This window comes from Pogoniulus pusillus, chromosome 2 (assembly GCF_015220805.1).
Source record: "Pogoniulus pusillus isolate bPogPus1 chromosome 2, bPogPus1.pri, whole genome shotgun sequence".
In the NCBI taxonomy this organism is placed as follows: Eukaryota; Metazoa; Chordata; class Aves; order Piciformes; family Lybiidae; genus Pogoniulus; species Pogoniulus pusillus.
This window is the reverse complement of record NC_087265.1, coordinates 36,409,740-36,434,056: the sequence shown is the minus strand read 5'-3', so window position 1 is coordinate 36,434,056 and position 24,317 is coordinate 36,409,740. Positions and strand designations below refer to the sequence as shown.

The 24,317-nt window shown below is 47.0% G+C and overlaps 1 protein-coding gene across 6 annotated transcripts in view; it reads left to right on the top strand.

The window, feature by feature from the left end:
- Nucleotides 1-24,317, top strand: part of NRP2 (neuropilin 2) — a 94,340-nt gene that overhangs the window by 53,985 nt on the left and 16,038 nt on the right. For 3 of the 6 annotated variants that reach the window (XM_064161283.1, XM_064161266.1, XM_064161297.1), the window contains exons 11-15: nt 854-970; nt 3,469-3,621; nt 13,107-13,369; nt 15,880-15,976; nt 18,727-18,747. In XM_064161283.1, the coding sequence (XP_064017353.1) occupies nt 854-970; nt 3,469-3,621; nt 13,107-13,369; nt 15,880-15,976; nt 18,727-18,747 (651 nt within the window). Of the gene's footprint in view, nt 1-853; nt 971-3,468; nt 3,622-13,106; nt 13,370-15,879; nt 15,977-18,726; nt 18,769-24,317 lie in introns of all 6 variants that reach the window. The other 3 variants (XM_064161275.1, XM_064161257.1, XM_064161289.1) reach the window with 1 other exon arrangement.

The window sequence follows — 24,317 nt, the reverse complement described above, 5'->3', positions numbered from 1 at the left end:
CATGTTTAATTACAGGAAAATAAAAAGGGTAGAAAGGAGCCAGTAGAAAATATTCAGCATATTTAGCCGTTTCCTCCTGCTTCTGGCTTTATTAAATGATATCCTGAAGGGTGCTGACAAAGAAACACAATCACACATAACTGAGCAAGCAGCCTCTTTTAAAAAGTAGAAAGAATCAAGCCTGCTGTACTCCAGTTAATGCACTCATAAAAGGAGAGACTGCTGGAACCTAATGTCATTTACTGTTGATCTTAATATGCTTCCCTTTCTTGCTTAAATTTTCCCTGACACCTGCTTGGAGGTTGTTTCACATGGGCCTTGTTGGAGAGAGGGAAATTGGACAGAGAGCCTTTGAAAGCACAGTCAGGAGCCTGGAGTGTGAAACCAGATGCTTTCTGCAGCGAGCCAGAGCACGCTAGGGTCCGTTTGCAGTTGCATCATTTGTGGGTTTAAGTGGTTTGTTTTATACATTGGCACAATTGGTGGGAATGTTTTGTGTGTGTGTGTGTGTTTTTAACATGTTGTATGCCTTTATGAAAGAAAAAGATGTTCTTATCTGTGACCTTTCTTATCCAGTAATGACAGCTAAGCAGCTTGGCAGGCAACACTAGTGTAGATTAAAAAATTAAGAGGAAAAGTAGCATGTATGTCTAGAGGAGAGCCTTGCCCAATGGGAACTCTAAATCAGAGGAACTCCCATGTGGAAACAGCCAGTTCACTTGAAGTTCAAACCACGCTGACAGTGGAAATTTAATGATATTCTTGTTCTGCCTCTTTCTGTCTTTTGCTTGTTCTCTCCTACCTGCCCTTTTTGGGTTCTCTGTTGCAAATAGCATCTCTGATTTTTTTTCAGATGTAAAGCCCACTGCAGAGACACTGATGCCCACTTTGAAGAGCGAGGAGACCACTACTCCATACCCAACTGATGAAGAAGCAACTGAGTGTGGTGATGGCTGTGGAGAAGAGGAGGGTATGTATCAGAGCAGCACATCTTTATGTCAATAAATGATGGGTCAAGAGCTAAACAAATGCTCTTATTTTCCCATTATCTCTCCTGTACATGGGACTGACTCCTGGAAAGATTCAAGTAATATTATTACTGATAGAAAAAAAATACTAAAAAGGCCTGCCAAAATCTGATAAGTTACATCAAAGAAGATGCAAGAACAAGAGATAGCAGCTAATTCAGTCCCTTGGGTACAAGACTGGAAGAGCTGCTCTCCCAGCTTCTTTATGTGACCTGGAGAAACTTGATGCCCTGTTCAGAGCAATCCCATTCCAGATCCCTTTATCTGGTTGTCATAACTTTAGGGGAGAGATGCAGACTGCCTTGTATGCAGGGCTCCTTTTGCAAAGGTCACAACTGGGAATAAATCATGACATGCAGAGAAAAAGGATGTCCTTCCTGAAGGACCTATCTGCTAAGGATCATTTTCCCTACTATCAGTTGCTTAAAATTTAGAACAGTCTGGGCTCCTTGTGCAGGCAGCAGAGAGAAGGGAACATTAACTCCATGCAGTTCATTATTCTGGTCTTAGATGGCTGTCAGAGGTACAGGGAACAGTTTTGTGTCTGTGATATTTGCTTTCCTCTTCTGACTATGGAAGAGACTGAATGTTACTTTAGACTACATGCTGTGCTTGTTAAGAGGCAGTGCTGGAGTGGACTAATTTTCTCAGCCTGAGATGTCATATTCTGCTCCTTGAAATTGGGATGTCAGCATCTAAAGCTTGTCCAGAGTAAGGGGAGAGAGCATGGTAGAGCTGTGCAGGGTTAGTTGTACATTGCAATGAACAGGAGATGCATGCCCCTGGGCATGACAGCAGGGGCTTCAACAATGCGCTGGGGCATTTACAAAAGGACTTCAATAAGAAATCTCATGAGAAAAAGCAATCCTTTTGAGATCACTTCTGGGACTTCTGTCACTAGAGCTTCTTCCAGTCCCAGAGAGAAAAATAATGGATTTTAAATTTTAATAAATAAATAAATAAATAAACCCACAAAACATTATTTGGCTTTTTCACGCCTCCCATTGGGATTATGCCGTAACACAGTTCTGGAAATGCAAGCTGAAGAAGTAGCTCTAAGGGTCTGATTCTCATTGCTTTGCTTCAGTGATAAGCTTGTGCAGCCCTACTGCCATTGAGGCACTTGGGAAACTGCTAAGAAGAGATTTAGGGCAGTAATAGACTCTAACAACATGATTCCTGGGTGCAGTCCAGAGCAAGAGAGCAAACAGTGTGCTGTGGAGTGTGAAACCAACCTCCCCCTCATCTTCCCTCAGATTTAGCACCAGTTTTCATTCTCATACTCTATAAACAACGAGTATGTTTCTCTGGACAATCATATTGATGGCAGCCAAACAGAAACAATGCTGCTCTCCAGGGTGTGAGAACAAATTGGAATAGAAGGATCCATGGTCTGTATTTTTTTATTTTGGAATGGGAGCATGTGAAGAAAGCCCTCTGCGCCTCTCAGCGAAGTTCCCCTGATGCCTGTTGCTTGAGTCACTCACCTCCTTCTGGCTATTGCTCATTTTCTGGGCAAGCTTCCTCTTTGCTGAGGAACAACTTGGCCTATAATGGGGCTCTGAGTGTGTGTCTGATGAGTGCTTGGGATGGTCTCAGACCATTTCTGCATCCTCCATGCCTTATGGCTGCTTCCCTGACCAAAGAAGACAGAAGCTGCTACACTGCCACATGCAGCCCCTGCCATGTGCCCTCTTGCCCACAGACCTGTCTCTGCAGGAGGGCACTCCAGAGTTTTTAAAGCTGTTGACACAGGGGAATTGGCTCTGCTCCTGTTTCACAGATGAAAAGTTAACTGACTCGCCCAAAGAGCATATGGTGAGTCCATAGCAGAGCTCGAAATAGAGGCTGGCTCCTCTCACTCAGAATCCAAAAGCTTGAGCTCATGATGGCCCCGTGTTTCCCCTGGTAGCATTTCCATGAGAAGAAAAGGAAGCGGTGAGTGGCAGCTCACCACGTTGACAGACAGCTCCCGTCTGGTGCAAGTGGCTAGATCTGTCACTCAGGACCCAAGTTTCTGGAGCACTTGAGATTCTCCTTTTAGAGCCAGGGCAGGAACTGATGAGCATAGGGCACTCAGGAAGCACTCTTCCCTGACATTTAAGAAGGCATTTAATATTTGACTGCTCTAGGGGATGAAAAGAAGGTGCTGATTAGATTCTGGAAGCATTTGGTACTTGCTTTTATATTTGCTTAGTTTGGTGGATTAACCGCAGGACGTGGTGTGAGCATTTTGATGATGCAGAACTTAAGGCTGATCTGTGGAGCTGACGAAATGTGAGATAGGTTAAAAGCATCAGTGTGAGTGAGAATTCATGCTTTCTTCAGTATTTGTGGTTTGCAAGCTATTTTAGTTTTGAGTTGCTTTTAAATAGCAACCCTTCATGGGTAGGTCGTTTTTTTAATCCGACTTTATTTTGCTTCTGTTTCCTTCTATAAGATTTCCACCTCCCTGCAAACTTCAACTGCAACTTTGATCTCCCCGAAGACCTCTGTGGTTGGTCACATGATTTTGGAACAGGTTATACGTGGTCTTTTCAGCCTACTAGCACATGGATTGGCAACTCTGAACTAAGCCCTGAGACCGTGCCTGGTAAGATGGTTAATGCCATATGGATGGAGGGAAGAGGGAGCTGATGGGACTTTGTGTGAGCAGTATGACTGATTATTGCACAGCTATGAAAAGTTGTGAAGGCTGTGCAGAGTTGAACTTTTTCTTTTGTGGAAACTTGCAGATGCTTTAGTGTATAGTTCATGACTTCCTTATAGGACTCTGACCACTGGCACTGAATCATACTGTCTTGTTGAGATGGCTTTGAATCCTCTGTGACTGTGAAGGCTAGCTCAGGCTCTGTGCCATATCCTTATCCAATGTTTTTCCACAAAATGCCTTTCTTCTTTTGTTAGAGATGCATTTCTTTCCTCCCATGTGTTGCTTGGATGGCCTGTAGTCTTCAGCTGTTCTGCACTTTGGACTTGCATAGGCTGGATTTCACCCTGCTTCAAGTGAAGGATGGGCTAAGCCCTAAGAATGCTGAAATATGCCAGTTCTTGCTGTTTGATTTTTGCTCTTTTTTCTTCTGCACTTTGGAAGCAGAAGGTTTGCGTGAATGTGGCAGAGCCTGATTTATGGGGAATGTCACTGAGATGCACTGGCATGGATTGGAAGGGAGCTTGCTTCTGGCAATGTGGTTGATAGATCAAGTTCTTCAGCTTCGCATCTTGGAACTCACCCCGGGACTAGTGCCTTTTCCTTACCCTCACTGACTTTGTGACACGGGTGGCATGAGGAGCATTTGCCAGGTTCCTTATAACAGTAGATTCTGTCACCATAGCACCACTTCTCCTCGCCATCAGTCATTGCTTATGAAACTCAAGGCTCTCCCAGGAAGAGCTGGCTGATATTACCTGTCTTCAGTTCTACCCTGATGTCTAGTGACTCCAGTGTCTGCATACCGTACACCGAGGGAGCTGTGCATGCTGTGGGCTCCTCCCCACCCTCTCCCCAGTAAGGTTGAGTCTCGAGATGAAAACATTCAGGCGAACCTGTTAGCCACCTGGCAGAGGCACTGGCCAGATTGGCGGTGCCACCAGCCAGTTGGAAAGCCATGCAGCCAACACCTGGTAGGCAGTGCTAAAGAGCAAAATATGTATTCCAGAAACATATGGGATGAAGAGAATCTGCTACATTTCCACACACAAATCACCCCCACACAAATGCACACATCATTTCTCTCTTCAGCTCCTGAGGTGCATGACATTTTTCTAAGAGACAAGGTAATGCTGTAAGTGCAGCCTGTATGGACATCTGACAAATTCCTTGGCATGAAATAGGGTCAAAGTGTCTGCTATGGGGAAAAACATTTTCATATTTCAAGTGTTTATCTCTTCAGCATTTGGGTGCTTTAGAAGATTAATAACTGGAGCTCAGCAGAGCCTCAGGCAACAGGAGAGAACACTTACAAGCCAGCCCCAGATTTAATAACCCTCCCCATCTCATTCTCTGTAATAATGTTTAATTAACATCAGCCAGTAAGATAGAAATTACTTATTTTTTAGAACTCAGACTCAGTTTTTCATTTCATTTCCTCTCCCCCGAGTCTCCCTACAATTAGTTGGCCACAGTCTCTTAGAAGACTCTATTGTATGTGCACACGCATGTGCGTGCGCGCACAGCCCACCAGGCTCACGCTGCCTCCGGACCAGCTCTGGCTTTGACCCTTCTACCCTTTCTTTCTTAGTTATGAGTTGCAACCCTGATTGCTGCAGCTGGGGGAACATTTTCAGTGATGTGGTTTTGTGCCAGTGTGGAGAGTTCTCCCTTACAGTGCTGTGCTGAGCCAGCTATTAAAGCAAGGACGAGGTGCAGGCAGGCATTTAGGCTGTGCCTGGCAAATCACAGGCTGTATGGGCAGAGGAAGAGGAGCTAGCAGTTCCAGGGAGCTGCAGTGAATTGCCCTTGGAGCTGGGAGGTCAGCAGCAGAGACCAGATGTAGGCTGAGCAACGGTTGTTGGCACTGCCATGGGATCAGCCACTTGGCTGGTTTGGGTAGGGATGTGCCCTCCTAGCAGCTGTGCACTGCCTTGTCCACACAGCACAGGGCTGCAGAGGGCCCAGCATGCAAAGGCTTTGCTGCTGGGCCTCACTTTGGTCCTGCTCTTAGAAATTAAGAAGACATGGCACAAAAGGAAACTGCTATTTGCTTTTTTCCCTCCCCACACAGCTTTTAAAAGCAACTCAAGAAACATGAAAAAGAGGCAATGCCAACCCCTCGTCAGGGACAGAAATAAAGCATTGTTTGGTTCACACTCCCCCATTCTTCCCCTGCCTTTCCCTTGCACTCCCGCCAGCACTTTGTTTCTACTTAGAAAATTCATCCTTGGACTCCAGGGAGAAAGGAATGAAAAGCTCTTGTTTGAGGTGGTCTTTGCTTGTGAATTCCCCACCCTGGGGTGAGCAGTTGGGTGAAGAAAAGCAGTTGTGCATAGTTTAGGGGTAGGGCAAAAACTAATAGGAGCTCAAAGTCAGTGGAGCCTAATTTACTCTTGATTTGAAGGTACTGGCCCAGGCTAAGGGCTCTGCCTTTAAGAGACATGTGATACATGTTTCTGTTTGTTCTGAAAATAGAAAAAAAAATATAAAGCAAAAAAATAATAAAGGAGGAGCCCTGGCTCAGCCTGCATGAGATATAAGGGGAAGGAAATGACCGTGGTAAAATATCCTCTGTGAGGCACTTGATTAGAAAAGTCTGCTGAGAGACAGGCCTGAATTCCTCAGATATCTCCCAATTTCATTTTACGTGCTGCATGTAATTCCTCCTCATCTTTGGCGCAGAGAACTTCTTGAGACTGACAAGACACTCACTGCTCTCATTCCACTATTTTTATTTCCAAGATACTCTTTCAGGCAGCTCTGCATTTCTTTTTTTAGTCCTGTGTTCCTTGTGCTCTTCACACTATGGATTAGCTCCACGTCCACTCCTGCAGGCTCCCGTTACACGTCTGGGGACCCTGTTGGCGAAAGTGGACCTGAAGTGCTCAACTCAGCAGAAACACAGCATGGTTCCAGCTGTTACCCTGTCCTTTGCAAGGCTAGAAAATACTCTTGCTTCCTTTTCCATTCCCCCTGCAACAGATTGCCAGAATTTTTCCCTCTGGATTTTCAAATGCTTCCCATCTGCAGAAAGATTCCCCTTAGCTGCACTCAGAAAGCTTCAAGGAGCAACAAGTTCAGGTTTCAGTGAGGTTTCATACCCCATTCCCTGCTGCACGTAATGACAGTGTGCCTTAAGACCTGAAAACAAATCTTGGTTGGTAAGTTGGGCACCTCAGCTCTTCATCATCTTTGAATTTCACTGGAGTCTTGATCCTAAAGGATGAGCCATGTCCTCAGCTGAAAAATGCTGTTCCATTGCTCTCAGTGAGCAATGAAAACCTGGGATTTGTTCTCAGCCAGCACTGAAAACCTGGAATTTGTTCTCCTCTCTTGTTTTCTTGCAGTCATTAAATAAATACCTTGTGGTTCTAAAAGAGCACTCTAGGGTCTGCACCTCTACCATATGCTGCTTCTTGTTCAGGAGAAGAGAGTCAGGATTAGAACGCTGGCAGCATTGTGAACCCCGTGTTGTTCAGTTGTTGGCAGCTGTACCTGCACACATAAGAGGAGGCAGTGTCAACCTTGCATCTGTCCAGACCCCATAGTTCTTGAGCTGAGCTGCAAAAGCCCACCAAGAACTTCTGTTGTGGGCCATGGTCTTGCTGTCTTTGAGAGTCAGGAATGCTGCTCATTCAAGTTGCAGATGCTGCGGGGAAAGGTTTATTTGTTTCAAAGCATTTCCAGCAGATGAGTGTCTGTAGTGCCCTAAAGTTTTGTAAGAGCTTGTTTTCTGAGGAAAACAAATGTTGAGCTCTTTCTAAGCTGATGGTGACCCTTTACCATTCCTGTGTTTTTCCCATGGGATCCTTAAAAGGGCAAGTTTCATATTTTTCCAGCAATCCATGAGAACTTCTGCCTGAAGGCCTTGATCCTACACTCCAACCAGAGGGAAGATTTTTATGGTGTTAATGGAGCAGGGCTGGACTGAGCTAGATCTTGCACTTACCCTCATGAGACTTACTCTCCGGGCATGTGCCTTGAGGGGACGCTGATCTATAGGGTCAATCCTGTCTCCTTTGAAGTAGGAAGCGGTTTTACTTGCAGGGTGGTGTGAAAGTCAAGCACTCTGTGCAATGAGTGAGCAGCTGCATGCTGTAGGATGGAGACTGCACGCCCAGATCTGTCTCTCCCCACTACCCCCAAAGCTCTTTGTGGCTTTCTTGACCCTTGCTTGCACAGTGAGGACAACAAACCCTAAACGTCATTTGCGCCTTGATTGCAGATAGCATGGTGGAGCTGGGACATTCTGGCACCCAGTTCACAGGAGGTTTGTTGAGCGTTGGCTGAGCTGTGTGTGTGTGCTGGGGCTCTCCTCAGGCTCATACTTTCTTTCATGAGAGAGAATGCATGGCCACGTTCTGTCCCAACGCTGCCAGCAAAGCCCCTGGCTCACCTGGGCTGGGCTGGAGGCAGAGGAAAAGATGCCATTCCTCCAGGACTTACCTGGTGCTTTGCTGCTTCCCTGTCTGAGCCCTTAGTCACTTTTTGGCCCCAAACACTGTTGACACACGTTGCCTATAAAACGGTGTTGGAGTGCTCTCTGGCAAGCAAGTCTCTGTCTGTCAGATCTGAGCACGGGCATCGCTCCATCGCCTCGCAGCAGCGACTTCAGCAGCCGGTGAGTCACAGAGCGTGGTTGGTGCATGTGAGTGAGCCTCAGTGTGCAGCCTGCCTGGTGGAAGCGCCGCCTGAGCTAATGCCTTTAATTGGGTGAGCACAAACGCCGGGCGCGGGTGAGTCTCTGCACACCCTTTCATGTAGGGACATGCAGGGTGCCTGCCAGGCTGGCAGTGGACACAGCGCCATGGCAAGCAGCTCACTTAGCGTAAATGTCAGGCTGTAATTGGCATTTGGTTTGTCAGGGACACTGTGCCCTCCCTGTGCTCCCGAGGGGGAGGCAGTGGGACTCACAATTGTGCCGTGCTGTTGAGGATGTGAGGCTTAATTAAGAGAGAAGATGTAATGGCCCATCCATTAGAACGACTCTGGAGAGCAGGCAGAGGGCTGGTTCTGGACAGATATGGGGGTTTATGCTTTTTCCAGACTGATTTAGAGACTGAAATGGCAAAGACTTGGCAGGCTAATTAACACATAATCAAAATTGAGGGGATTTTCCAGCAGACGGGGTGATCTAGCTAATATAAATATTAGTTTTGCAGGGGATTGATTTCCCTTCGTAAATGAAAGTCTGTCACCGAGAAGCCTGTCACTGAAATTACAGCAGCAGCCTTTTGAGGTGAATTTGCATGGTTTGCCAAAAGAATTAAAATATAATAACGATCCACTTTCAATCTGCATATTCATGCTTCTGCCATCCCCTTGTTAGCAGGGCGCCCTGCAGTCATGAGGAGATCTGAGCTGATTTGTTCCCTGCGATAGGCAAGGGCTGATGCAATCTCCTGCTCACATGGCCCAGAACAGCAGCAGGATCAGGCCCTGCCGGGACATCCCCTTGGCTCTGATACAGTATGGTTGGAGTAGTGTTTGGGGGTGTGCAGGCAGCATGCAGGTCCCAGAGCAGAGGTGTCAAGCTATAGGATTTAGCAGACAAGAGGTGGCTGCTGTTGGGCTATGGCACTGCTGCTAAAACGTGCTGTGAAACGAACTCTGCCGTGAGGAAGAGTGTGGTGACCTTTGGAGGGAAGGCAATTCAAAGTGGAGCCTCCACAGAAACAGCAGCTCTAACTCACTGATAACCAGCAAAGGGGAAATGCAGAGGGATTCTCAGTAATTGCTTGCGTACATCCTGCCCAACATATTTTGCTGGAAAACCTCCAGATGTGCTGCTGAGACTGATGAGGGAAAGCAGTTTTCTTGGGAGTGGGGATGAGACGTGCAGGACCTGAGCCCAGGCAGGCTGACCTTGCAGAGAGGGCAGCTGCCACGGCTTGTGCTTGCAGTCTGACCCAAACCACGAGGCTTCATCCCCCACTGCCCCTAATGTCCTCTCAGATGGCATGCTAGCAGGAGGGGACAGTCGTGCCAAGAGGAAACCGTGTTGGCCAGATGGTTTGTTTGCAGAGCCCTGCTGGTGATTTATCTGGGACTCGCTGCTATGCACATACAAGCAACTCTGCCATCGTCTGGCTGGGGATGGTTGCATGTTCACGCTCCTCTGGCTCCCCTACATCCAGATGATCCCATAAATCTTCCATGAGATTTATGCCGTAGCATCAGTTGCAAAAGCAGCAGTAGGTTAAAATGCCTGAGCAGGTTTGTCCTGCCTTTTCTGAGCCAACGCTTTGAACTGCCAGCACCAGTTCAGTGGGGGATGTAGCTGCTGTGTTAGCTAGAAGAGAGGCTGCAAAGCAAAATTCTGGGAAAGAGATTAAAATGCATTTCTGATCCTGGAAGAATCGATCAGCTCATGGTTGCAAGGCTCCCTTCAAGTGTTTTAACAGGGGAAATCAGCCATTCAGGTGTTTTCTGTGCCAAAGGCTTCCAGTTAGTCTATCAAACAGCGACTGCTGGAACCACCAGGCTGCTGCACACTCTTCCAACAGTTAGCTCCACAGTGCTCTCCTTCAGTCTCAGAGAATCCATGGGTCTTTTCAGAAAGTCCAACTAGCCATGATCCAGCTATTTAATCTTCAAATGGCACAAGAAAGTCAGATCTGCTTGTGCTAAACTCTCCACTCCAGAAACTGGTACCAGGAGAAGGAGTGCGTGGCACCCAAACCCACTTCTACTTGCAGTTGGGTTCATCACCTGAAAACAGAGCCTACTCACAGCCCCTGAGACTGCCAGTAGCTCTGTGGGAAGGGAGCACAGGAGATGCAGGGCTTGGGAGGCTCACGTGGCTGTGTGGTTGAAGAGGACGTTGGTTTTGGCTGAAGTTGAGGAGTTTCTTTAATTTAACAGCCTGGTAGGAATGGGAGCAAACAGGAGGTTGGTGTCATCCCTGGCAGGAGGAATGACTCAGAGGCACACAGCCTCTTTTGCTGAAGTGGCAGAAGCAGCAACATCCTTCACAGGGAAGGGTCCAGATCATGGTGGGTGTCCAGCTGCACAATCACCATAGGCTTCTGTGGTCAGCTGTGGAATTTGTGTGGATCGTTCACATCCCTGCGCTCAATCAGGCTGCCTAGATACTGGCACCAAAGCCCGATCGTGAACTTTGAGCATCTGGATTTGATTATTCTTTAGCCTGGCTGATGCTTTTATTAAAGATTTTCCTGTGAGACCATTTCAACTGTGAGATAATTGTATGATTGCAGTCTGATTTGCTCTTCCACCTTTGTTGTTGCTGGGTTTTTTTCCTTCTTGTTGTTGATTTTTTTTTCTTTGAAGAGGCTTGTAGTGAATTACAAAAAGAGGATTTTAATTCAGGAGACCTTGATGACTTATTATGCCTTATCACTCCTTAGGCATGGAGTACAGCTTGTTCTTTTTTGTTTTCTTCCTCTACTTGTTTATCTCCCACATCTCTTCCTCCACCACTACCACTCAGAGGTAAATCACAAGAACACTTCTCCATTAGAGAGCGGCATGGTACCTTTTCAAGTGATTCACTCAAGTGGGAGTGGGCAAACATGCTTTCATCTTTTTTTCTGCTACTCTTTGTCAGCATAGAGAGCCAAGTGGCCCAAATACTTTTTATAGGTGCTGGAAAACGTTGCTTGGAAATGTTGTCCTTTCTTTTTGTGGCTGGTCAGGGACATATTTGTCCTTCATGCAGCAAAATCAGTCAAAGTTCATATGGAATGGATATGCTTTTGAAGTATTTTGATCAGACATCCCAGGAGTAGAGTGGTGACAAATCTTTTTACTGTCTTAAATTTATTTTAGAAAGCTGTGTAGCTTACAGTGGTTGGTTTAAGCCCAGCTCTGGCAGTGACAAGCTTGCAGCAGGGTCAGTGGTTGTGAACCACTGATACATCTCCCTTGGACTGGGCTGTCACCAGATTGCTGAGTGGCAGCGAGGTCAGTAACTGTTTTCTGAGTGAGACCTGTCTTTCAGTGCTCAGAACCTGGGCTCTAAATTCAGGTTTCTCTGGTTTAAGTTTTGGAAGTGGCTTGGGTGCATTTTGCAAACATTCTCAGTGCAGACACTGCTTCCCTGGCGTTGCTTTAGTCACCAAGACTGGAGAGAGGTAAAGCAGGAGGGAAGCTGTTGCTCAGAGCTTTTCCCATCAAGTCCAGTGGGCTAGGATGTGGGGAAAGGAGACAACAGACTCTTAGGTGTGATGCTTGGGCAGTAGTAACCCCTCTGTGCTTTGGGAAAGCTTACACATGCTGGCATGAAGCACCAGGAGTGCTTATGTACTGTAGCAAGAGCAAGTGTTCATCCCTCTGTAGAATGAAATGCAAAATACAGCAATGTCTGTCATTGGCCTGTCTGTGTCACCTGTTACTGCAGGCTCTGCAGCTAGAGCAACCCAAGGGACTCTGTCCTGCCATTGGTCATGAGGGGGTGGGGCAGGCAAAGATCAGATCAGCTACACACCGCTTTCAGTCTGTGCTAAGGGACTTCAGGCATCCAAGCTGCAAATGGGAAACTCCTTGAGGAGGGCTCTTATCAGAGAGGGCTACAAAACACTGATTCCAGACCAAATCGGCCATGCCCAGGGATTTGTATCCATGGGCTTTGGATGCTATTGGTATTCAGATCAAGTATTCCCAGTTGAGTCTCAACCTTCAGCTTCTTGTGGGATATCAAACATACCAAATCTCCTCTCTGAGGACTGACAAAAAGCATGTCACAATTTAAATCTAATACTAAAGCAAGTGAATCTTCTGCTCTATGTATTTCAGCTATGTTTGCAACTGCATAGCTGTCACCTGTGCATGCTTCACTCACAGGGACCAAGTCCCTCCTCTGTGCTGTGCTTTAGGGGCTGTTTTTCTGCATTACAGAAAGCAGAGCCAGGCTTTCATTTTGTCCTGTGCATCCTCAAAACAAAATTGTCAGTTAGATCCTGATTGTAGAGTGTTTACCGCTGGGGATGAAAAGAGACAAAATGAACACAGCTTGAGATCCCCATCCCAAGATGAGTTTTCAGCACCAGTGATTAGAAAAACCTACCTCAGGCTTGTTCACTGAGCAATCACCCATTAGAACAAACACACACCTCTGCCAATGTCATTATCGTGGCGTTGCTGCTTCTGACAGTAACTGCTCTTTAACTTCTCCTAATTACATCGATCTTTGGCTTACCATGTTCTGGTTTTGCTGTCAGTTTCCTACCAGACACTGGTGGCTAGTGAGAGAAATGTGCTCCTCAGCGCCCTGCCCAGGCTGCAAAGGGTGCAGCAGTGGCACAGTTTGCTGCGTACATGGAGAGTGTCAGTGCAAGTCCCCAGTCCTGTAGGCACGGGTGTGAGAGTTTGCCCAGCACTGCCAAAGCTGCCCGGCAGGAGGTGAGACACTTGTTGGGAGTGAACACAGAGAATAATTTAATGGTGTTTTCCTCTTTGAACAGACAGCAAAAGTTACCTGCAGCTGCGAAGCAATGGAAGGAGGGAAGGTCAGCGAGCCCGACTCATTAGCCCCACCATCTATCTGCCCCGGAGTGCTGTCTGCATGGTCTTCCAGTACCAGGTGTGGGGCAGCAATGGGGTGATGCTGCGGGTCTGGCGGGAAGCCAGCCAAGAGCACAAGGCACTGTGGGTCATCACAGAGGACCAAGGGGAGGAGTGGAGGGAAGGCCGCATCATCTTGCCCAGCTACGACATGGAATACCGGGTAAGATGCTCATGGAGGGTGTGCTGGACCAGACAGGCATCATCCAGCATCTTGATTTCAGTGTTTCAGAGCCAGGGCCCATTCATCACTAGGGAATGTGGCTGTTTTCATTGTGTTTCTTGAGTTACCATAGTAACTAAACGACACTGTTTGTTATTCAGAGAGTGCCTGTCTTCTGCACAGACTTGGACCTTTGTTCAGCCTGTTGCCTTTTATGTTCCTTAAATCTTCCCTTTTGCAAACATTTTTTTGTTTGTTTTAATTTTGGTTTGTACATTTTGCCCTCACAACTAATGGCCATCATGCCTGTCCAGAAGCAGGCATGCAGCTCCAGGGAGTAAATCCAAACCCTGTAGCCAGGAGAAGTGGGGAGCTGGGAAGGGGCACAGCCAGATTCTAAGGGCAGGCAGCAAATAGCCCTTTTCCAGCCCCAACAGCAAGTACAGATGTGAGAGAGGAAAGAGGGTTTGTGAATCTGCTTTCTGTGCAGATTTGGGAATCTGTTTCTAAGATACTTTAGACCAGATCAGAGTGCTGGGTTTCAGTGCTGAAGGATCTAGATTCTGTCTCACTGTCAGGAGATCAGTGAAAGAGAAGGGACGAGCTGGAGGGAGCCATGCTGCCTGCTTCAGCTGAGCCCGTCTTGCACAGCCGTGCCAGCACCCCACAGAGAGGTTGCAGCCTCTAGGAGTGCCTTTGGCATGGTTACTCTTTGCAAGCAGCATGCAGTTTGCCAAGGAGAAAGGGCTACTGTTGTCACTTGTTAGTGAACATCAGTACAGCATCCAGCACCCTCGAAAGCAGGAGGAAACATGTAGTTGCCAGCTTGAGGAAGCATTTCAATGCCTACCTTGGCAGAGAGCCTTGCTCCAGCCTACTCTGAGCCCAGACCCTGACAGGGAGCTGCTGCTCTCAGGCCACTGATCTTTCTGGATTGCTGCCTCCCCCATGGATTGATGGCCTGAGCTTGGGACCAACAGCTCTTCACTCAGTCCCTGGTTAAGCCAGATGAATTTCAGGGAGGTGTCCTTGCAAGTGTGTGTGTGTTCTGACTGCCCAGCCACCCTAGATAAACGGCAACACCTAAAATGGGGAGAGGAGGTTTGTGAAATACATAGCCCTAGAAAATTATTTGGACCCTTGAGAGGAGGCAGGAAAGCAAAAGCTTAGCACTGAAGCTGCGTGACTTGGAGGAGCTGATTGATGAGAAACTCAATATAACTCAATGAGCACTTGGCAGCCAGTATCCAGGACTGTATTGAAAGTAGTGTGGCCAGCAGGTTGAGGAAGGTGATTCTCCCCCTGTGCTCTGCTCTCATGTGATGTAGAGTACTGTGTTCCGATCTAGAATCCCCAGCATAAGAAAGGACATGGAGAAGGTCCAGAGGAGGTCCACAAAGATGATTAGAGGTCTGGAGCAACCTCCCCAGTGAAGACAGGCTGAGAGAGCCTGGACTGTTCAGCCTAGAGAAGAGAAAACTCTGGGGACACCTTCTAGCAGCCTCCCAGTACTAAAAGGAGACCTACAAGAAAGCTGGAGAGAGACTTTTTACAAGGGCATGTAGTGATAAAACAAGGTGTAAGAAGGTAGTTCTTCACTGTGAGAGTGGTAAGACTGTTAACAAGTTGCCCACAAAAGTGGTGAATGCCCCATCCCTAGAAGTGTTCAAGGCCAGGATGGATGAGACTTTGAGCAGTCTGATCTAGTGGAAGGTGTCTTTGTCTGTGGTCAGAATTATATGGTCCTTAAGGTCACTTCCAGCTCAAATCATTCCATGATTCTGTGACTAGTTTGCATGTGTGTGTTTGGCTTTTTAGTAAAGTACCAGTAAATCTTATATGCCTACAGTGAAGTGATGGGCACTGGCTTCTACTTTGTGTGTTATGAGTAAATATACCAGCATTAGCTAAATAACAGCATCATTATGTAATTAATGCAAGTTTCTCTACTCAGCAGTTCTTGGATCTAATGACTTTGTTTATTTTTGCAATGTATTTTGCCCATAATCAAGTAGAAATAAATTGACCCTTCTCTAACATTTCAGTACTTCTTATGTAATGTTGATGGGAACAGCACTTCCCAGTTAATGTAGCTGTGCATTTTGTGAATTTCCCTTCCTTTTTCTGATTATAGCCCAGTTAATATCATGGGCTAAATCTGACACCTCTGTTAGTCAGTGTTATGTCACTTGCATCATTTACACAAGGGCTAAGGGGTGGTCTGCAATGCAGAACATTGGTTTACTGAGTCCTTATTCTGTGCAAGAGGCCTTTAACTGAACACATTGCAAGCCAAGTGCTGCCAGGTCAGGTAATGATGAACCACCTCTGCAAGACAGCTTTTCCTTGGGAATGCATGGCAGAGGCAGCAGAAGGAAGCAGGATTAGGCCCAGGTCATCCACAGATGTGCAGGGAAAGCCGGGAGCAGATTTCCTGCCCTTTCCCTCAGGAGCAGCAGCCACTCTGTCTCCCAGCTTGGCAGTGACATTTCTGTTCCCATTTTTCACAGATTGTGTTTGAGGGATTCATACGGAGCAGCCACTCAGGAGAGCTCGCCCTCGACGACATCCGGCTAGGCACCGACATCCCGCTGGAGAACTGCATGGGTATGTGTCGTGTCTGGCCTTGGGAGTCGAGGATGCCGGGGGCATGGCTGGGGCTGAAGAGTGCTCACTTGCAGGCTGCCAGTGGACCACATCTCCCCTGCTTGAGAGTTTCTGGATCTCGCCTAGTACTTGCCTTGCCCATAAAAGAAATGAGGGGGAACTCAGTTGCTGGCAATGGGTTCTCTGGCTGCGATGGTGTAAGAGGCAGGAAGCACATGTCTCTGCTGCACCAAGCTGAAAGAGCAGCTGAGGGTTAACAGCGACTGTTCTATGTGATAAGGACATCAACTTCAAAAGGAAAGTGCTGGACAAAAGAAGCCAGCTGTCAGTATTACATGCTTAGAGGGGCCGAGGAGTTCAAAAGGAGTCTTTTCCAATAAGAATAAAATAACAGAGGGGATTTACAGCAATGTTAACAGAGTAACAAATGTAATTTTTGTCCTAGAATTCACCATCCCCTGAACCAGGCCAAAAGCCAGATGGGTTCATTCACTGTGAGAGACAGAGAGAACTTCTTAAAACAAAATGAGAGTGAAAAAAACATATTTTAGGAGTTTGTTGGCAAAGCCATTGTCTTACCATGTTCCTCTCTCTGGTGTAGCCATGCATACACTGATGGCTCTGATCGCCATCTAGCTTGGATGGGATTTAGAGACATCCCAGTTGAGCATTCAGTTAGTGAGATCCATGACAAGAGCTGCCCACTGTAGTGAGGCCCTGTTTTTCTGCATGGCCTGAAGGAGGTGTGTTTCATTGTTACACACCTGCAAAGTCTCTGACCCATCCTCAAGTCAGTGGAAAAAGTCAGGTGAAGTAAGGCCTCTCTCCCCTTTGAGCTTTGAAAGCTGCTCTCTTCTCTCTTCCAAGGGGTGTATCTCAGGGGAGGAGGCATGGGACAAACTGTGCCTGAGAAGGATTGATTGTATTGCTTGCTTCCCTGACCAGGCAGGCAATGGTGAAGATGGTAAAGTAACCATCATTAATAATAGAACAGAACCACGACTGCCCCAGAGATGCTCTTGAGAGCTGTCAGTCCTGGTTCTTTGATGCGTTAAACTTTGCTAGTCTCTCATCTGCCAATAGAACAGGACCATGACTGCCCCAGAGGTGCTCTTGAGAGCTATCGGTCCCATTACTTTGATGCTTTAAACTCTGCTAGTCTCCCATCTGCCAAGGAGCTAATACTCAGTATTTCATATTCACTGTCTTTAAGGCTTGGCAGTGGTGTTTTAATCCTTTGTCTTCTACAGCATTAAGAGATACAAAACTGATGATTAACTTTAACAGCATTTCCTATCTAACCATCTCTCAGGCTCAACAGTTCACTTAGCTCCAGTCTTACTTTATCTTGGGCCTCATGGACTTGAAGTTCAGTGTTTCAAAACAAAAGCGTGAACAAATGATCAAGTTTCAAGTATTGCCAGACCTTAAAATAACACCAAACTGTTCCACAAAATTATCTGTCCCATTCCAGGAGGTTGAGTCGGAGTCTTAAAGCCAGCGAGGATAGTTTGTTTCCGATGATCTCTTAACAAAGGGCTTCCATTGCAAATGTAAACATAACTGGTGGCTCATTTCCTATGTCACCAAAATAATAACAAAATGATAGAGAGACAGTGCTGCTTGCTTTCTGCCAGAGCCACAGGAGTGGCTGACTCCAGCACAGGCTACTGTTTTCTTCAGATCATAGAATCATAGAATCAACCAGGTTGGAAGAGACCTCCAAGATCATCCAGTCCAACCTATCACCCAGCCCTAGCCAGTCAACTAGACCATGGCACTAAGTGCCTCATCCAGGCTTTTCTTGAAGACCCCCAGGGACAGTGCCTCCACCACCTCCCTGGGCAGCCCATTCCAATGGGAAATCACTCTCTCTGAGAAGAACTTCTTCCTAACATCCAGCCTATACCTACCCTGGCACAACTTGAGACTGTGTCCCCTTGTTCTATTGCTGGTTGCCTGGGAGAAGAGGCCACCCCCCACCTGGCTACAATGCCCCTTCAGATGTAATCCTGGAAAGTAATCTGATCTCTTTTTAGCATGAAAGAACACTAATAACTCATAATATTTCCCTTTGACGAATGTGTCATTCGCATTCTGAGCTTGAGTGATGATTTCATAGCGCTCAGTAGAGTCAGTGTCTGCTCCTGTGACTCACAAGCATAATGCAGAAGTAATCTAAAAATAATCAGAAGGCTATTACTTCTGTGAGAAAGTAATCAGTAATAAGTACTGATTATTGCTTTTCATATCTGGTAATTTGTAGTAGATTACTTCTTCAAAGTATCGTGAAGGAAGAAAAAAATTACTTGCCTTTGTTTTTTGCAGAGAATGGCATCGATGCCCATAAGTAACACTGTTGCCCTGTGAATAATGATGCCAGAGTTGAGCCAGAAACCAAACCGTGCTTGGAAATTTTGGAAGGATTCAGGGTTTCATCACTGGGCCAGTTGGGGCTTTGTCTCTGGATTACACAGGGCAGACAGCTGAATCCAAAAGGCCTTCAACCTCAGCTATATGAATATATATCACAATATATATTTTTATATACACTCTGAAGTCTGTGTCTGAGTCAGAGCTTACTGTGTCAGGCTGGTCCTTAGCTGAGACAGAGCTATCTCCCCATCCTTGCTGTTCCCAGAGAGTGGTTTCTGTGGGCCACAGCCACATGCCTGGTCTGCTTTCGCCACTACAATTCAATGTGTAATATTCCCCTCTTGTAATATTAGGTTTTGTTTTCTCCTTTGCAGAACCCATCACAGCTTTCCCAGGTGAGAACTTCTACTTTCCAGGTAAAACTGCACTTCTCTTAGTGTTTTTTGGTTGGTGGTTTTTTTCTGCTGGCATGGGCTTTTACATGAAGGAAAGCAACATGTGTGCTTGAACAAACTACAGCGTTCTGAGTGTGCTGAACCTCCCCTACCACAGCAGCAGGAGGTGGCATTCGTGACTTCTGCTAGGTGGCAGGGAGCAGGCAAACAGACAAGTCCCAGTGTCTTGGAGCTAAATAGCATTAGGAAACTTGCTGTTACAAGGCCTCCTGAAGAGCAGCTGAGCCCAGCCTAGGACAGCTGACAACAAAAGGCTGGTTATCAAATGACTTAAAGGAAAACCCCCTAGCCAATTAAAACTGAAGTGATTGTTTTCAAGTTTATAGATGCTCTGACTGTGATGGTGTTCAAGCTGCTGGCAAAGGGAGGTGGAGCTGGTCTGCTTGGAAGGGGCAGGGAGTTGGGAGGTAGAAGTGGGAGAGCAAACCGCCATAAGGAGCTCAGAAGGTGACAGTCAATAAAAGGAAAACAAGGTGAAATGGTGCATTTAATAGCTTAATACTAGCCTGGAGGATAGAAACCAGCATTTCTCTGTTCAAGCCTACAGAGTAGGAGAACAAGGTGAGAAACTCAGAAAAACTGCCTTGCTCTTTGAGCAGTCAGTGGGGATGCTGTTTATCTTGCTCTGGGGTGGGAAAAGCTATCTGCTTTTAAGAGGAAGATCAGTTTCATCTGTTTGAGAGGGTGTTTTTTTCCCCCATGTTTTGGTTTTGGATTTTGTTTTCCTAGCTGCCTCTTCAGGAATGCATCAGGGGGTTGTGTCATGATGAAAAGCAAACTTGGGGCTCATCTGAACTTTGAAAGCTGTTTTGTCTGTTCAGTCTACACCCCCTTTGCTTTCACTTAGATATGATGTCCATACTCTTCCCATCTCCTGTTCTACTGGTGGGCTGCTGGATGTGGCTAGACTCTACCCTGGAAGCAGCAATATTTCTGTTCAGGGCAAAGCTGTCTGTGTGTAGAGACCTTTGGCAGTCACATGCAGAACTCTGTCCCTGGGGTGTGATGCAGGCTGTGGAGCTTTATCAATAGGAGGAACATGCACAGAATGTAACACTGTATTTTACAGTCATACAGTAGTAACTAGAAATTTGGGGTTGCTTGTTTGTGGGCTGCTTATTTATCTGCTACTCAAGCCTGTGGTGTCACTGGAAAAACAATTGCAATATTCTCAGCCTCATAACCCTTCCTTACCCACAGTACCACTCTTTCTTCTCCTGGGCCTGGTCTGATAACTATGTTGTGGACACCATCCTTGTATTTTGGAGCTTGTGACATGCATGTTGTCTTCAGTTAGGACCTCTCTCTAGGTCTTCACATTGAGTCTGTCCAAAAGTCCTGCTAACTCGTGGTGTTTCTTTTCCTTCTCACCATGTGCCTTGTTGCCTGTGTGCCTCTATTTACCAATCATATTCCTCAGGGCACACTGTCTGGACAAGGACAAATTTGCTGTGTCATGAGCTGTGCCCTGAGGCAATGCTATTGCACGCACACCTCCCCTTCACACAAGAGCTCACAAGCTTGTGTCAGTGGAACCATGCCCATGCTGCCTTCTTTGAGGACATCCTAACAATGGTCACAGCAGGGAGATAATGGAAGCAAAAGGTTGAGAAGCTGTCCCTGGCTGACAGGTAGGAATAGATAGGACAGAGGGGTGGAGTGACCAAGGAAAGAGTAAAATGCACAGGCGAAAGATGAAGTGAGGATGAAGACTGGAGACCACAAGGCAGTAACTGAAATGAGGATGCTCAACACAATGGGGTGAAAGGGAAGAAGTCCTTGACTGGAGGTTAAAAAAAAGAGTTGGAGAGGAAAGACTGTGCAGGAAGTATTGTTTTGTAGCCCCTGCAATTACATGATAAGCTGTGAAAGTCAGATGCTGTTAAAAATAATAGCACATCGTTCCTCTGCTGTCTTGGAAGCAAAGAGGAAAACGTGCACCTGTCACGCTCTGGGATCACAAGGCAAAAAACAAGAAGAAATTTGTGTAGGTGGAATATTTTTTCGGCTAGTGGATCATGATCTTACAAGACCAGGGAAGTGTGCTTAAACTGTGCTGCATTTGAGTGTTTGTGCGGCTCACCCTTACAGAAAAGGTATGACAGGTGGTTGGAAGCAAGGAGTTAGATAAACACTTGGTTAGAAATAAGAGACATATTCCAAAGACCATGGACGTAAACTGTAGAGAGAATTTGTCTTTGGGACTGGTGGATTCTCCTGCGCCAAGTATCCTGAGATCAAGAGAGGGATATCTTCCTGGAGAAATGGCAGGTCGCAGTTAAAGGTTTGAGGCTGACAGGGATTTTGTGGCAATCGTATTGGATGAGTGTAGCACTTGCTTTCATTTGTGCTGTCTATGGGAAGTTCAGCTCTGTTGCTTGTCCACAGGAGTTAATGTCAGTGATTTTGGAAAGGAACAGGGGCTGTGACACAACAGTGCCAAAGGGAGGCAGGCAACCCTTTAGGAGGCTCTCTGGGAAGGATTTTCTCCTTTTTATCCCCAGATGACTTTTTTACTCTTGTTTCTTTTGGGTGTTTTATTTCTGCTGCACATCTTTAAAACTGCTCCCTGTGGAGTCTTCCCTGTTGGGAAGAGGCTGTACCTGGCCAGGTTGGAGGTGCAAGTGCAGCAGCAGACCCATATGAAGTCATCTGTCCTGTTAGGGATTAAATCACATTGCCACCAAGCAGTGTCCCAGGCTGTGCATAAAGACAGTACCCACAAACCTGACAGCAACAGCAGGAGGCATTTCTTTATTAAAATGGGAGCCCTAGTGAATAAATGAGGAAGGGCAAGTGTGTGTGTGTGGTGGGAAGGCAAAGGGGAGTGGAAAAATTATTAAGTTAAGAAGATGGATTTTTTTTTTCCATCTCCCTGAGCAGAGAACCTTTCCACTGATACAAAACTTCCAGAAAGCAGCAGAACTAGTAAAAAGAGAAGAGAGAAGATCAGCACTGTGTGCTGAGTGGATGAGCAGCTATATTTAGTGGCTGACAGTGCAAGGAAGAACAATCATTAATGTTGGGAATTGGCTTCGTTAGGGCTTAGAGACAACGGAGTGTGATTCCGTAATGACTTCAGTTGCTAAATGAACTCTCCAGACTTCTGCTATCTCCTCAGCAGTGCCACGAGGTGCAGAAGCGGGGCCCAAGGACGGACTCTGCACCACTCCTCATAATTTCAGCCCTGGTTACTGCACAAGGACCCCTGGAATGGGTCAGAGCAAATCCAGAGGTTGGATCCCCCAGGGATCCTTCCCACAAACTGGATCACTTGAGCCACATCACAAGGAAGCAGAGTTGTGTGGCGAAAGGGCAGGGGGTACAGGCTGGGCACCATAGCACATTCACCCACCCTTTGTACTCCCAGCCCTGCACTGGGCAGTGCCCAGGCAGCAAGAAGCCATGGAAACCTTCCTCTTCTCTGTGTTTTCAGAAGGGAGTTCTGCTTCTCCATGGGCTCAGGAGCCACTGCCATCTCTGACACCTACCTCCCTCTCCCCAGCCCAGTTTCCACCAGTGGGTCAAGACGCTTGTCAGTGGTGTGAGAGGTCTTCCAATTGTAAATCTCTCACTGGAGGGAGGCGCTATGTAAGCAGAGGTTGTCACCAAGTGTAGTCACTAGTGGCCTCCCCACAGCCAGCAGTCCCATGATCCTCCCGAGGGCCAGCCCTGTGCTCCAGTGCTGGTGCTGCTGGATGCAGGCAAAGCGTTGCTGATCCATCTAAGATAGCAGTGGGCTGCATATGGGTCTGGGCAGCTTGGCTGGCTGGTCTGCAATGAGAGACTGTGGCAGATCAGCAGTGAATCTCAGGGCAGTGTGGAACTCTGGCAGGTGGGTGGTGGTGGCCCCTGTGAAGTGTCCCACACTGACACCTCCCGTGAACCCAGGTGAGGGACAGCAGCTGCTTGAGGAGTAGGAGTGTGCTACACTCACTGTCCTTCACTGGGGTGGTCAAGAGAAGTAAAGAAGGAGATCAGAGGACTGGCTGCTCCCTGCCTTTTCCATCCCTAACATACAGCCTAGCTTGTACCCCCATTCTCCAGGTGCCATCATAGGAGCAGGAGGGACAAGGCCACCACCATTCCTGGTGACAAGGGCTGGTAGATTGTGACGGGGTGAGTGCGGCATATCTGTTAGGTAGGTTTCTCCTGAGACATGTGAATTTGTTGCCTACAATGACAAATATGTGGGTGGTTTCCCAGCCACCTGCTCTGTAAAAGCAGGATCTGTCTTGTCTGTGTTCTTTTATTTCTTAGTTTTGAGGCTTATTTTGTTGTAGCAATTCATCTGAGTGCAGCATTCATTCTTATTTTTGCTCCCTGTACCTGGGTTGTGTGGGATGGGAAGGCAAGGAACGCCTTGTGACTGGCAGAGGAACCATCATTTTGCTTTATCTCCTATGCCACCAGCTGCAGAAAAAGCTGTTACCATCCCAAATTTGTCACCTAGTGGCTCTCCTAGTAGAGCAGTGTTTAGAGGGGAGGGCAGAGACTGAGCCGTGAGATGCCCTTGCTGCTAGCAAAGTCAAGTGCTTCCTGCACTGCTTCATCTTTTCCACTTGACATCCTCTGAGCCTGCCCAGGGAACCAAGCTGGAATTTGGTTAGCATAGAGCTCAGTAATATGCTAACCAAACTGCAGCAGCCACAAAATTCTGCTTGCTGGGACCTAGCCATGAGACTGCACCCTACCAGCAAGCTGGGCAGAGGGCAAGCAGAATGGGGGTGTCAGTGTGCTCAGAGTCAGAGTAAACTGTTCAAAGAGCTTCCCTGTGATTTTCATCCCTCTTGAAGTAGCCAGTAAATAAATGTGATGCAAAAGTGCATCCCTCACAAGTTATTTACAGCTCGCCCCTGTGAGTGGATCTGTGGAGGTGGGAGCAGCATGAGCAGGCGGAATAGCACAGAGCTGGTTTAGGGCATGGGTGTGAGCACAGATACTGGTGCCTGCTGGAGATGCCTATGCATGCATGCTTCTGTGGACTGGCAGTGAGGTCCTACACCCATCTGATCACCAGATGTGCACCAGGCTGTCCTGGGATAACCTGAGAAGGAAGCAATGCATTGCAGCTGTGCCTTGCAGCACGCTGCAGCTGCAAGAGTAGGAAGGGTTAACCATCAGATGGCTGAGCTTGGGACCTGCCTGGCCTCAAATTTAAGGGAGGCAGGTGCTTTTCCAGCCCTCCCTAGGTGTGTTTGCTTTATCAAGCATGGATTCATCGTCCTAGCATCCTTAAGCTGCAGAGAGCATGAGTTTGTTATGTGAGCGTTGGGTTGAATTTCGCAGCCTGTGTTGTGTAAATAATCATGAGCATCCTTCCTCACTTTAGAAAACAGTAATGAAATCTGTAAGTTTGTGAATGGGGCACCTAATGAGGTGCATGCAGAGCACTTTCAGACAGAGATCTTCTTCTCTGTCTTTTCCATATGAACAACAGATACTTCTCCCTGTTAACTTCTTTCCCAGTCCCCTGTGGTAACTTCCTTGACCTTCTGAGATTATGCTCT